Source organism: Nuphar pumila, chromosome 10, assembly GCF_984573655.1.
Source record: "Nuphar pumila chromosome 10, dmNupPumi1.hap1.1, whole genome shotgun sequence".
In the NCBI taxonomy this organism is placed as follows: Eukaryota; Viridiplantae; Streptophyta; class Magnoliopsida; order Nymphaeales; family Nymphaeaceae; genus Nuphar; species Nuphar pumila.
This window is the reverse complement of record NC_143258.1, coordinates 3711349-3726460: the sequence shown is the minus strand read 5'-3', so window position 1 is coordinate 3726460 and position 15112 is coordinate 3711349. Positions and strand designations below refer to the sequence as shown.

Genomic DNA, 15112 nt, shown 5'->3' with positions numbered 1-15112 from the left:
ACCTTTATCGAAGATAAATCTCGTGTTACCTGGATATTTTTCCTTAAAAATAAAAGTAAAGTTGTGTATGTTTTTAAATATTTCTATAACAAGGTGCTTACTCAATATGGTGCTCATATTAAGTACCTCGAGACATATAATGGAGGAGAGTACATAAACAACGTATTAGGGAAGTTTATGGCTAAAAAAGGCATTCTTTCCCAAAACACGTGTGTCAAGACACCCTAACTGAATGGGGTAGCTGAGCGAAAGAATAGGCATCTCCTAAACGTTGTTCGATCCTTGATGTTTTACATATATATACCGCAAAAGTATTGGGTGGATGCAATTTTCGTTGCAGGTTATATTATAAACCGTATTCCCAGCATAAGTCTAAATGATAGAATTTCCATGGAGCTCTTAAAGGAAAAAATGGTGGCTTTACACCGTCTTAAAGTTTTTGGATGTAAATGTTATGTCCACCTCCAGGAGAAAAATTGCTCCAAACTCGACCAGCGGGCTGTCAAGTGAGTATTCCTCGAGTACTCTACTTCAAAAAGAGGTACAAGTGTTTTGAGCCTAGTTCAGGAAAATTATATGTTTCTCGAGATGTAAGGTTTTTTAAAAATGAGTCATACTTCTCAAGTTGGCAATGGGATAGCCAACACGAGGGGGAGAAGCAATGTGACCAAACTCATAATCATGATACCATTTTTTCCATAGGTGTTCCTCTTCAAATACTAGATTTGAACATTGTTCCCCCAGAATCTGACCATGAGAATCCTAGCCATACATCATCAAATCAAAACAATTCTACTGCCATCTCAGATGCAGAACCCACCTCTCTAAACGTGGAGATAAAAAGGTCCACTCGAGTTTCTAGACCCCCAAGCCGACTCAGTGACTACTATACCTATTGTGCATCCTCTACCAACCAGTATCCAATCGAACAAAACCTTAACCTCAAAAAGTTGTCCTCCTCATACATGTTCTACATTGCAAAAACCTATGCTCACCATGAACATGCAAACTTTCAAGAAGCCAACAATGACCCAAATTGGAGGATTGCCATGAATGAAGAATTGAAGGCCCTCGATAAAAATCAAACACGGGAAATGGTTTCCCTTTCTCAAGGGAAGAAGACCATTGGGTGTCGATGGATATACAAAATTAAATCCAACAGTGATGGGACAATCAAGAGATTTAAAGGCAGACTTGTTGCCAAGGGATATACTCAAAAGGAAGGAATCGATTTTATTGAGACATTTGCTCCAGTGGCTAAAATGAGCTCAATACATATTCTTTTATATGTTGCCACAAACAAAAAATGGAAAATCCTCCAGTTGGATGTAAAGAATGCATTCTTTCATAGAGATCTAGTGGGAGAAGTGTACATGGATCCACCTCCTACAAGAGAAAATTTGACAGGTCTTGTGTGCAGATTGAAAAAATCTATTTATGGGCTTAAGCAGTCGCCTCAGACATGGTTCTCAAAACTTAGTGATGCGCTCATTAACATTGGGTTTCAAAGGAGCACATCCGATTATACTATGTTCATCTGTCAGAGGGCACCAAGCATAGTTATTCTCCTGATGTATGTAGATGATATCATTATGATCAACGATGATCACCAATTGATGAAAAAGGTAAAACAATTCTTGCACAAACATTTTGAGATCAAAGATTTGGGGAAGCTCAAATATTTTATGGGAATAGAAGTAGCACATTCTAACAAAGGGATTTTTCTCAGCCAGATAAAATATATCATAGATCGCCTAAAAGAAACTGGTACTCTAGGGTCAAAGCTAGCAGATACTCCTCTTGAAATAAACTGCAAACTAAAGAAAGATGAAGGTGAAGTAGTAAACAACATTGAAAGCTTCCAGAGACTAGTAGGAAAGCTAATCTACTTGACCATCATGCGCCTTGATATTTCTTATGTTGTTAGTGTAATCAGCCAGTTCATGCACAAACCAGATCCACTCACGTTGAAGCTACTCACATAATACTTTGTTATTTGAAGGGTAGTCCGAGTAAAGGAGTACTAATAAAAAGAAATAATTGGTTGGATGTTACAGGTTATGCAGATTCCGATTGGGCTGAAAATCCTAATGATAGGAGGCCTACTATAGGACTATGTATTTTTGTTGGAGGAAAATTGACTACCTGGAAAAGCAAGAAACAAGACGTGGTGGCTCGATTGAGTGCAGAAGCGGAGTACAGGACAATGGCATTATGTGCATGCGAATTAATCTAGGTTAAAGCTCTCCTTCAAGATATGAAGATAGAAGTGGCCCTTCCTATGGACCTTAAAGGAGATAATGTGGTGGCTATCCATATTGGAGCCAATCCAGTTTTTTCACGAGCACACAAAACACATCGAAGTGGATTGTCATTTTATTCATGAAAAAAAACCCGCATCATACGTGCTCCTCATGTTGCTAGCAATGATCAACTAGCTGATATTTTTACAAAATCTCCGAAAAAAGAATAACATCATCAGCTCATTAGCAAGTTGGGTCAGATTGATATCTGCGCTCCAACTTGAGGGGGAGATTGTTACTGGTATTAGGAGCATGATCTCCTCCTAATATTGCAATATCTTATATGTGAGAGATTTGTTCGTATCTTTACACTGTGTATTGAGGGAAAGTCGTGTGAAAGTTATCCTCATGTGATGATTATTTGTTTAAGTATGTATGCCTATTTATTCAAGCCTTGTACTATGTTACAAACCACCATCAATAAACGAAGGGGAGTTCCCAATCGTGGATGTAGGCACTAATGTGCTGAACCACGCTACATGGTGTATGGGAATTTTATATCTCGTTTTTAACAATAAAACCTATACACAAAAAGCATACAAGTATTTTGAATGGTTATCAAATACATATATTTAGTTATTTAAGCAGATAATATAAACAATGACATACCTTTGCAAAGCATTTAGAGAGAGTTTATTCATTGCAGTTAACATGCCGTTTTGACAATCACTCATCACAATGACTTTTTCATTGTTTATTCGACATGTTATATCAATACCTTCCCGTTAAGAAGCAATTATCCACATGAAAAAATGTTTTAAATGCATCATTAAATCCATCAATTGATGCACTAAAACAAACCAATATATGTTTGAATTGATTATTTGTGAAGTTTTTACAATGTGTTATGATACTGCTAGGATTGCTTTTATTCAATGTTTTACAAAACTTCTTTTATATGATGTTGGCTCTAAAAATTCACTAATAATATATTTTACTTTTAAATCATTTTGTTGCCTTATCTGCTGCAAGAACTTGTTTGTTATCAAGCCATGTGGTTTTGTGAAACCGGATAACATATATGAGGATCACTAACCTACTCACCTCAAACGTTCGACCACCTTTCAGAACATGTACATGAATGCATTGCTTGCATGTAGGGATGCAAACAGATCAGATTTCGGATCTCAAAATACATTGGGAAGTTGGATAGGTTCGAATCTAGGACAATCAATTTTTGCAAATCTGGCTTTCAGAATCCGACCCGTTTGCAACCCTACTTGCACGTGTAACCATCTTTCCCACAAAAAAAGTATACAATTATATTGCATGGTTATCACATTTTCTCTTGTAATCAAAGACAAAATGATTACAATTTCAAGATACAATATACACAAGAAATTCTAATAGGTGGCAACAAAAGAGAGAGAGAGAGAGAGACGTAGCGATATATGCCAACCTTTCGTAAGTGGAACAATAACTCTCATTTAAGTGCAAAACATTACACAAGTGTCATGTAAAAAAATACATTTTTTTTTCAAAAAAATTATGAACACCCAAAGAAATTTATAATTTCATTCAAGAAAGACTTGATAAATGCGCCATTTGAAAAAAAAGTTATAGAGGATAAACTATTTGGCCTTCACTACCCAAGAATCAGCTTGAATAATATTTTTTATTATGTAATTTATTTAAGAATAAGAAAGTAAATTCGGATCCAGCTTCGGATTGAAACCCAAACCCACTTTGGCAAGGTGGAACTATAAAATGGTCGGTTCATCCCCGCAAACCCTTGGCGCGGGAAAAGCTCGGGGGTGAATCTCTTTACAGAGAGAGAGAGAGAGAGAGTGAGAGAGAGAGAGAGACCACATTTGGGCAGGGGAGCTCTCGATGGAAGTGTGTGGGCTCGCGCCCTGTACTTCTTCTTATTCATCTTTATCTTCGGCGTCGGGCAGCGGCGCCGCCATGATCAGGCCCATCAGCAAGGGGGACGTGCACAGGATCTGTTCGGGGCAGGGCATACTGGACCTTCCTTCTGCCGTTAAGGAGCTCGTCGAGAACAGCCTGGACGCCGGCGCCACCACCATCGACATCAGCCTCAGGGACTACGGCGAGCACTCCTTCAAGGTCGCCGACAACGGCTGCGGCATCCCTCCCCACAACTTCCAGGTCGATCATTCCATTTCTCTATAACTCACTCGCTAACTAACAGTAGGATAACTTTGTGACATTGCATATCAGAATTCGGATTGTTGGGGTGCACCCATTTAGAGGAATTGGTCCCTCCTCGCCTGTTTTAAGAATGGGTAGGTGGACGGACCGTTTAGTTTTTCATGTTTCAGGTGTTTTTTCTGCTTAATCCGAACCTGTAGATACGTTAATCACTGCTCGTTTACTCGAGAAAACATGATTTAGATAGAATTACTTTGACGAAGAAACTGAATTTTTTATTGTAAGGTTTAGAATACGAGCTTCGGATTAGCGATCACGCCTTCCTGCAATCTGAAAGTTGAGACTTTTTGTTTGATTGATTTTTTAAATGATTTGATGCTTGTGAACGAGTGTTATCTTCTTCATGTAGAGTAGATAAGCCCGCAGGCATGAGATCTAGCTATGGGGAAGTTTAGATATGTGGATTCTTGAAATTTATGGTGATATATATATATATATATATATATATATATATATATATATATATATATATATATATATATATTCTTGTAGGATGATCTGGAATATGTTTCAAAGAGAAGTAGATTGCCTCCATTAAATGTTTAATATGAGCTACCCTTAGTCCTTACGATGCTAAGTTTGCGTGGGGCGTGGAAATTGGTAAATCACCTTTATTATAGTCCCAAAGGCTAATTATTTTTGATGTATAATAGCCCACCCCATAAAAGTTTGACCATGGAATATGTAGAAAATGCAGTTTCTCCTTCACGAGTCGAGTTGATTTTTTTTTGACTTGGAAACCCCAATGCTTAACTAGTTCAGTTTATGGTTGAAAATGAAATAAGTCTGCTTTCAATGTGGGAAATTTACCCAGGACATGGAACAGACATGTTTTATATGACTACATTCAGTTTTTGAATATTTATGACTGATTGTGTCAGTGCATTTCGGTTCTGCTTGAGGTTATGTTAACTGGTCTCACAATTATATATATATATATATATATATATATATATATATATATATATATATATATATATATATATATATATATATATATATATATATATATATATATATATATATACTATTGGCTTTAAACTATGAGACATGAATGTTGTGTTAACTAGCTTATGGCCAAAGCAGCAGGCTCCCTGGTGGGTAAGGAGGATGACTGAGGGGTTTTAACTGCCTAGGGGTGTGCCATATGGCAGAGCATCAATCTCTCCTGGACCGCACCACCTGAACCGGGGTTTCCCCTAAAAAAAAAAGAACATTGTGTTGACTAGCTTTGAGTTAACCAGTCCACTCATGCAAGCATGGTAGAGTGACTAGACCCCTTGTTGAGGCTCAAATCTGTTCCACACCTTCGCAAGGACATGCCCAGTGGCATGGGTGGGGGAAATGAAATCCTTGTTTGTGGGAGTATAATTGCATCTCTGAGCCAGTCTCCCAGGTTCTTTGTTGCCCAAAATGAGGAAAGAAAGAAAAAAGAAAGGAAGGCACTTGAGCAACATACAGCCAAATCATATAAATTAAGGTAGGATGTTTTGACTGGATCATTAGAGTCACAATAACTTATTTTTGGTCTTGGGTTGCCCCCTGGAGGAAGGGGGGGGGGTGTTGTTTGTGTTATTGGTTTTCAAGTGTCATCATGATTTATCTCCGGATTGTTTGAACAGAAACTGCATAATTTTTTTGTTCATACGTCTAAATTCAACAGTCCAGATTGGTTGATCAAAGTAGTGTTAGGCCAGTTTTTTTCTTTCATTCTTGATCTCAAATGCCCAGATTCTTCTACTCGTTTGTGTTTGTAAGAGTAGGTAGCTAGGCATATTTCTTGTCTAAGGATTTCACATTTTCGGCAGATGTAGCAGTTGTACTTTTTGATTCATTTGTGATTATTCATGTATTGTCAGAATCAAGCTTCTGCATGTTCCTACAGGGGATTGATGATACTGACAATATACTTAAAATTTTCCTCTCCTCCTAAAATTCTTCTTCTTCTGCTGGTCAAATGGAACAATCACAGTGACATTTTGAGTTTTGCTTGTTACAGGGACTTGCTCTCAAGTATCATACTTCCAAAATAGCAGATTTTTCTGATCTTCAGTCATTGACGTCATTTGGATTCAGGGGAGAGGCACTAAGTTCGTTATGTGCATTAGGGCATCTATCTGTCGAAACCAGAACGAGGAATGAACCAGTTGGCAGTCACCTGATATTTGATCATTCTGGTGTAATAACTTCTGAAAAGAAAATAGCACGCCCAGTTGGCACCACTGTCACTGTTGAAAAGTTATTTTCTCCTTTGCCTGTACGGTGTAAGGAATTTAGTCGCAACATTCGCCGGGAGTTTGGAAAGCTTACTTCCTTGTTGCATGTGTAGTACTCTCTCTGCCCTTTGATTTTCCTTAAATGTACATGTTTTGCGTGCACTTGACCTGCACATTTGGATGCTACCACATGCAACAATAAAATATCTTCACTGAAAGTAGTACAAAAACATTTTTCATCCTGAAGAGAAAATGGAATTTTACAGATAAGAATCTGTTTCTGCAAAAGGCGAAATAACTGGTTTTTAATGTATTTTAACAGAACAATGCATTAATTTCTGATATTAAGCAGACAGAAATACAAGTGCACGGCATATCCGGAAACAAATTAAAAAACAAGTGCCCTATTAAGTTATAAAAGAAAGTAGGATATTTCGTACATCTAGAAGGTGAGTATGTAAACTGATAACACTTGTAGAAGGTGAATATGCAAGTCATCCATCTATAGAATAATTTCTTTGTGAATTATACTGATTTATATTATTGATCTTCTAACTCTCATGTTCATTTTGATGTTTTGATGCATTCTCATTTTCTATTTTTCACATCTACTGATTGTTAAGATTCTCTGCTTCAACTAATAAAAATGATGAATCTATCAAAAAAGCAATGAAAAGGATGAAGAGCTGCACTGACAAAACTCTGTATGGGATTGGTTATTATTTATGTTTCTGTGATACATTTTAGTTGTCACAATGAAATGCAACACAATCTCCAGAATGTATATAGCTGTTAAATAAGCTCTTAGTTTGCACTTTTGCTGTTAACTAGGCATGTGCTTCACCTTTTCACAAATTGACCCATAATGACTGTGAATCCAAAGCTGGTAAGGTACAGGAGAGCCAAACATTAAATGCAAGTACTATATTCCTAGTACAACATTGTCATTTCCTGTTTTTACCTTTGTCTACATATTTAATGGGAAGCTTATGTCTCTTCTTCATTTATATCTGTCGTTTCCCCATCGTTTGGTTTCTTTCGAGCTAAGCATTTTTTTTGCCTACTGTTCCTGCTTATTGTAATCTGATTGGTCAGTCTTGCTTTTATTATGAAGTTTCACCTTTTATTTCTTCCCATTCTTGTTCAGGCATATGCACTTATTGCAAAGGGTGTGCGGCTTGTTTGCTCTAATGCAATAGGGAAAAATCTTAAGTCTGTGGTTCTCAAGACCCAGGGGAGCAATTCTTTGCGAGACAATATAATAATGGTATTCGGCATGAAAATGTTTGCATGCCTAGAACCTTTGAACCTATGTTTATCAGATAATTTCCAAATTGAAGGTTTTCTTTCAAAGCCTGGCTCTGGTAGTGGTCGTGCTTTGGGTGATAGGCAATTCTTTTATGTAAATGGTCGGCCAGTGGACATGCCTAAAGTTAGCAAGCTTCTCAATGAGTTCTATAAAAGTTCAAATTCCAAGCAATACCCTATTGCCATCATGAATTTTATTTTACCAACTAAAGAATATGATGTCAACGTAACTCCTGATAAAAGAAAGATTTTCTTTTCTGATGAAGGCTCACTTATGTTGGCACTGAGGGAAGCAGTGGAGAGAATCTACTCCCCAAGCCACTGCAATTATTCCATAAATACAGTCCAATTGTCTAAACAAGAAACTGGAATTCCTGACAGAGATGGTGCTGATGATAATTTTCTTTCATTGCCTAGTCCAGTATCTCATGAAAAATCTGAAGATCCGAAAGAGTCATTTTCTCTTACTGACCATTTTCTTGTGGGGACTTGTGATAATGATACATTGGATGAAGCGAATGTGAAGAGTTCTGAGAAGAACAGTAAATCTTCAAATCTGACGAAACAAAAAGATAGGTTGGATCATTCTTCTCCTGTTATGTGTAGTCCTGAGCAGTCTGAAGATTTTCTGAGGAACAAAACAATGCAGGTGAAGGATTATTCTTATCTAAACACCAGAGATCATGTAACATCTTCTGCAGAAGTGTTGCCTCAACATTCAATACATAATATGAGTCCAATGCATTGTCAGAAAATGAGTCAGTCTAAGCTTACAAAGTTTGTAACTGTAAACAAGAATAAGCGGGAAGGCAGCTGTACATTATTATCTGAAGAGCCAATTTTAAGGAAAGACATAATGTCCTGCCATGTTAAGAATTCTGGTTCTCATGTGAAACAATACAAGGCTTTGTCTAGGTCTACTTCAGTTAATGCTTCTGTTAGTGGTAGTAATGAAATCAAAGAGCAGGATAATGCATGTGGTAGAGCACGTGAATCAAAGGCCACAGCGTCCATTAGATGTACAATTCTTGATAGAGAATTTCAACAGGTACTACACATCACTTATATAATTAAATTTCTTAAAAATCTGAAAGTGCTGGTATTCTTCTCCTTGTCATTTACCTTAATTTAATCTGATACATGATTTTCTTGGTGCAGTCTTCAATGCATAATTGGTCTAGGAACCTCTGGTTCGGTCATGTTGCAGGATCTTCCTTTTTGTGCTCTTATTTCTCCTTGATATATTAATCCTGTGAAGAAATTGTGCCCACAGATTTCTCCTAGAGAGTCGCTATTTGTAATTTCAGTCCCCTTCCTTTTCTTCAAAGCCCACCCCGTAGCAAGACTTAAGTTTCTTACATAATGCTTCTAAGTTGTTGGATAAAGATTTTGAATTTGTAGAATAGACTCTTTTTGCTTTTTTTTTTTTCATTGTCATAATGACAGAAATCCCCCAAATAAATGATAATCATGGGTAAGCCTGAAAGTGTGTAAGATATTTCTCTTTCTCTTGAAGTCTGGCAAGAAACTTGTTTGTGAAAAATATCGTCAGTTGTTTTTGTTTATTATGCCCCCCTGTTTGGATCACTTTATAAACTGCTCCTTGCCATTTATGCTTATTTTAAGTGGCAAGTTTTGGTGTTTGGATAATTTACTTTTTTTTAATGACATTTTATACATTTCACCTCTTTTTTCAAAAATAGGGAGACCTACTTTTTTTGGATTGGCAAGCTCGGGTTAGGCAGACCCCCACCAGGTTACATTGATTTCAGTTACAGTGCATTAGGATCAGGAAACCATTCCGGCGGTTTGTCTTTCCAGATCCTGTCTCAATCAAGAAAACATAACCGAGCTAGGATGAATGTAGTGTAGTTGCGATCTTTGTCCATGTGTCTGCACTGAAATCTTGGGAAAGAACAACGCAGAAGATTCTACCGAGAGCATAGTCTTATTTTCCAATTACCTGTTAACAAAACCCACCACATCAGTCTCGGATGATTTATTTTTTGGGTAAGTGCTTATTTTCTTCCATTCCGCCCCATCACCCTCATCACCATTACTACTATCATCATCACCACTGCCACCGCCACCGCCACCGCCACCACCATTACCATCATTACCATTATCACCATTGCAGTACACCACCGCCACCACCATCAGCACCACCTCCACCATCACTACTAGCACCTTCACCACCATTACCACCACCACCACCATCATCGTTGTCATCACCACATTACCATCATCAACATTGCCACTTTTTAAGATAAATGTAATGTGTATTTCTTTTTGTATTCTTATTCTTTTGTACTTAAGGTATGCTTTTGGTATACCTATTGGTTTTTTGTCCTTAGTAGTGTAAGTAGACTTAATAGGGGTAGAATAGGAATTTCTCATTTGTTGTATGTATTTTTTCAGTCATTATTTAAATGACTGATTTTTGTATTTTTATTTTTGTTTTGTTTATATTATTTTCTTTGTTTTTTGTCAAACTAGGTTGACCAAAACTAGCTATTATTAGCAGTGTCACCGGGTTGGGTTTGCCCAGACCCGACCCGGACCAAACCCTATAGGGTCCGGGTATGGTGACAAATAAGAAGACCCGATTAAGACCCGGGTCCGAACCTGAATGTTCGATTAATACATGAACCCGGGTATAGTTTATGAAATTTTATACCAGGCTTGGGCCTGACCCGAGTTCCGATTAAGACCCGCAAATTTTCAATGTAAAAATGATAAAAAATATTATTTTGCCGGGTATGGCCCGGGTCTGGTTCATGTAGTTCTTATTGGATTCGGGTATGGTTTCTCTTATAGTAGACCCGATATCATACCCAAAAATCTGGTCCAAGTCTTGTTTCACCTGGGTCCGAACCAAACTCGACCCGTTGACACCCCTAGCTATTAGGACTATGCCTAACGGCTAGTTGGAGGAGGTCCAACTAGCCGCTAGGCTAGTCCTTCTCCTTGTATATATAAGTGTGTGTAAGTGAATGGTGAGAGAGTGATCAGGTGTGTTAGCATGTGTGATGTGTGTGAGTGTGTATGATGTATGCATGTGTGATGTGTGTATGGTGTATGTATGAGTGTGAGTACAGTATGGGTTTTTGTATGTATTTATGTTTTGAAGAATTAATAAAATAAATTATTATTATTATTGTTATTTTGTCTTTGGTGAATTCATTATTATCTCTTTTCTCTTGTGCCTCGGATTTTGTGCCATTTTATGACACCACTACCAACATCACCGTTACCATCACCACTACCACTGTCACCACCATCACCATTGCCACCACCACTATCACCATTGTTGTAAGGCCCACAATATTTCTGAGATAATTTTATATGTAATGTGTTTCAGTGTTGATATTTCTCGTATTATCGCGAGAATTTCTCGTAATTATGCATATGTAATTACGAGGTCCTAAATCGCGTAATTTTTGAACTACGAAGCGATTAAGGGCAACCTATGAGGAATTAAATTTCGATATTCCTAGATTAGATTTACTATATATCTAATTTGTTACTCCCCGAATTCGGAACCTCAACGAGGAAAATGCCTCGTTATTTTATGTAATTTGGCGAAAAAAGGTATATCGACAAGGTACGAGTCATAACGAAGACAAATTTCGTCCGAATTGAAAATCTAAGTAAATGATTTTAAAACTTAGGTTGTAATTTATGAAATATAAGTTTAAATTAAGGCACTTAAACCATTTAAAACCTAGTTTTTTAAATAAAAAGCAATTAGGGTTTTTAAATAAGTAAATTGCAATTTTTACAAAACCTAAGTGAGTTTTTTCAAAAAGTTTCAAAAAGAGAGTTTGTTTTGGGCATATTTAGAAAGTGGTTAGCATGGGGCCCATATCAGCCCATGCTACTTTGATAAATATTAAAAACGAATTTCAAAAAAATGCATTTTATAAAGGATTTTTGAAAAGTATGAAAAAAACACATTTGAGGGTGTTTTTTGGCATTTCAAGAAGTAGTTGGCATAGCTTGGGCGCCCCTTAGGGGGTAGCCCAAGCTGCACTTAATGGAAATTCAAACAAAAAAAATAATAATAATAAAATGAGATTAAAAAAAATCGGATTTTGAACTAAATCAAGGAGCGATTTAGGGGAGAGTTGGTGGGGGTGATTGGGGCCCGCCCTTGACCTAGACTTGAGAGGTAGGGGGGGCGTGGAGATGGAGGACCATCCATCTCTCCCTCCATGCCTCCCAACCTTCCATCTCTATCCCCTCTTGTCTCCCTTATAAGACCAAGAGAAAGAGAGGAGAGAGAAAGATCAGATCTTTCTCCTCCCCTCTCTCCTTCTCTCTTCTCCCCCATCGTCTCCTTTCTTTCTCACTTGGGCTGTGTGTGTGTGACTGTGTTTGACACCTTCCCCAACTGAAGAAGGACTTCATCCTCCTCCAAGGTGAGTTACCTCCCCCATGTTATTATTTTTTTGGTAAAACATAAGTTGCAAGCATTGTCTTTAGATCGGTTTGCACTTATAAGATGCAAATCGATTTGTAATGGCTTCAAGCCATGAGTATGTTGTGAGGAAACGCCATCAGTTTCCTTTTTCATTCTTTCTTTCTGCTCCATGTACACTATAGCATGTTTCCTCTTTATACTCCCTTGAAATGCACCATTTGCTTTCGTTGTTTTGGTGGGAAACGCCCCTAGTGGGGTTGAGCTTGTTGGCAGCCGGGCTGGGCTCCTTCGCAACCAACCCAGGCCTTGTGTGGCTTCGTTTTGGGCTCCATGGCCCTGGTGGAGGCTGCTGCAACCTATGCAGCAAGCCCCTGGACTGACCAAGGGTCGGTCAGTCCGGGCTCCCCTTATGCTTCCCCCTTGTGCGCCTTAAGCAACCCACCGCAGCAGCCCCAGCTGGGCTGCTGCTGCGGCCTCCTTGTTGTGGCAGGGAGGTCTGGGCCATTACGGGACCCAGACCAACCTGGGTGACCCACTCACTGAGTGGAGTCACCATTGGGGACCCTTCCCCTTAGCTGTTGTGCAGCAACTACGAACCGAGTGCTCATAGCACCTGGGTTTGGCCTTGGGCTCACCCACCTTGTGGGGCGCAGGCCATGGACTGGCCCTGGTCTGGACCCCTTCCCGGGTCAGACCAAGGGGTATTGACCCCTAGCCAGCTCAGCCACCTCCCTTGACCCAGCAGGGTCTGGACCCACAGGGTCCAGACCATGCTGCCAGGTCTGCACCACCCAAACAGGGTGCTAGTTGCTCCCTTGGGAGCACCCACATTGTTGGGGCATGGGCTGCGGCTGCAGCCCTGGTCCGAACCACTTTTTGGTTCAGACCAGGGGGCTTGCACAACCCCTTGACCGTTGACTTAGCAAGGTTTGGGCCCACAGGGTCCAGACCATGCAGTTTGGGCTAGACCCACCTTGTGGGGTGCTAGCCGCACACCTTGGGCATGCACTTTCAGCCCACCCGATAGATGGGTGTGGGCTGAAGGCTGCAGCCCTGGTCCAAACCTTTTGGTTCAGACCAGGGACGCCTTGTGTTGGACCCAGCTGGGTCTGGTCCAACTTGGTGTGGCCTTGGGGTAGCCCACCGGCTTGGGTGTTGTGTGGGGGCCCAGCTGCTACTGCAGCACCTGGTCTGAACACTTAGTTCAGACCAGGGATGGTGGCTTGGTTACGGTCTGGTCTCGAGGACCAGACCCCACCATTTCCACCGTTGCCTTGGCACCACAATGGCACCGGGTGCTAAGGGCCCCGGGCAGCCTCGCTGCTCATTTAGCAACCCGTGGGACTGGGTTGTACCCTTAGCAGCCCATGGTCTGAGCCATTCTCGGGCTCAGACCTGTGTTGCTTAGACCACGCAAGGTACGGTCTTGCCGATGGGTCGGTTGGCACACCACCAACCGGTTCCCCTTGGAGGCACAAGTTCGGTCCGAACCACCTTGGGCTCAGACCAAGGTGGGTTCGTGAGCCTAGCTGGGTCTAATCCCACTGGGACCAGACCTAGCTGAGCCTCCCTTGGGAGCTCAGCAAACTGGTTGCAATTCCCCCTCGTTGCCGCCAACCTGCAAGGCGAAGCAACAAGTTAAAGCGAGAAAAAATTAACTAGTGGACAACAAGATTGTTGCGATCTTGGGCATCGAATGCCCGTGCCTCGCTGTCACATTGCGGCAACGATATGTTGAACTTATGACGCGTGTCATGCTATACACTTGCGTGTATTTTTCTCGGACACCTTCGGTAGATGACTTCCTTCGTGCCCCCTTTGTGCAGCCACGCTCTTGAAAATGCTAATGTAATTCCCATACAAATGAGATTAAGTTAATATTCATTCATGACACTCGTGAGTGTTGATTTTCGCGAAGATCCTTTGCAGAAGGTTTCACTATGCGAGTTTTGCTGCGGTATGACGTTTGAAATACGCGTATTTAGGAAATACATATTCCAAGCTCGGAACACTCTTTGCACGAACGATAGTGATTGTATATGTAGTTTGATCCTCGTATCGCTCGAAGATATTGGAATGTGTCATTTATTAAATATATGTTTGTATCGTTGCTCTTGCTCGATACTTGTGCGAATGTCTGAAACTGTGTGGCTTTACTTGTTTTGCACGTGCATGTTAACATACCCTGACACATATGTCACTAGTTTTGATTTGTCGAGTGTTACTTGTTGTTGGCTCATGTTCGTATAGTGACGAATATATTACGCACTGGAGGCGTGCTTCACACTCGACGTGACATACACTTGAAAATTGAAACACCATGAGGGTATAACACAAATTACCTGTTGAGGTTTGCGACTCAGTTGGAGTCTTCGGGCAACGACCCCTTGTTCGTGAGAGAGAGCTCAAGTATTGTGATACCTTAGGTATAAAATGAAAATGGTGTTGAAATCGTCTTCACAGGCGATGTGCTCTTCTATGGCCGTGAGAGATTGAGCACGTGAATGGGCAGACTAAGTCCTCGTTTGCGTACCCCGTGGGGACCACAAGGCATAAATACCTCAAGAGGAGATATGACTTGACAATTGAGCCTAAATAAGATAAACCTGCCACGCCCCATTCACAAAGATGGTTCACCCAGAGAGATGGTGAATGGTATAACCCTGAGTGACGCGTCGTTACTACGACAC

The 15112-nt window shown here is 40.1% G+C and overlaps 1 protein-coding gene across 1 annotated transcript in view; it reads left to right on the top strand.

Moving 5' to 3' along the window:
* The first annotated feature begins 3928 nt into the window (after positions 1 to 3928).
* PMS1 (DNA mismatch repair protein) overlaps positions 3929 to 15112 on the top strand; it is a 44481-nt gene continuing 33297 nt past the window's right edge. Inside the window, exons 1-3 of the mRNA XM_090019911.1 lie at positions 3929 to 4412; positions 6475 to 6798; positions 7839 to 9047. Coding sequence (XP_089876037.1) covers positions 4134 to 4412; positions 6475 to 6798; positions 7839 to 9047 — 1812 coding nt within the window. The 5' untranslated portion in view covers positions 3929 to 4133. The remainder of the gene's footprint in view (positions 4413 to 6474; positions 6799 to 7838; positions 9048 to 15112) is intronic.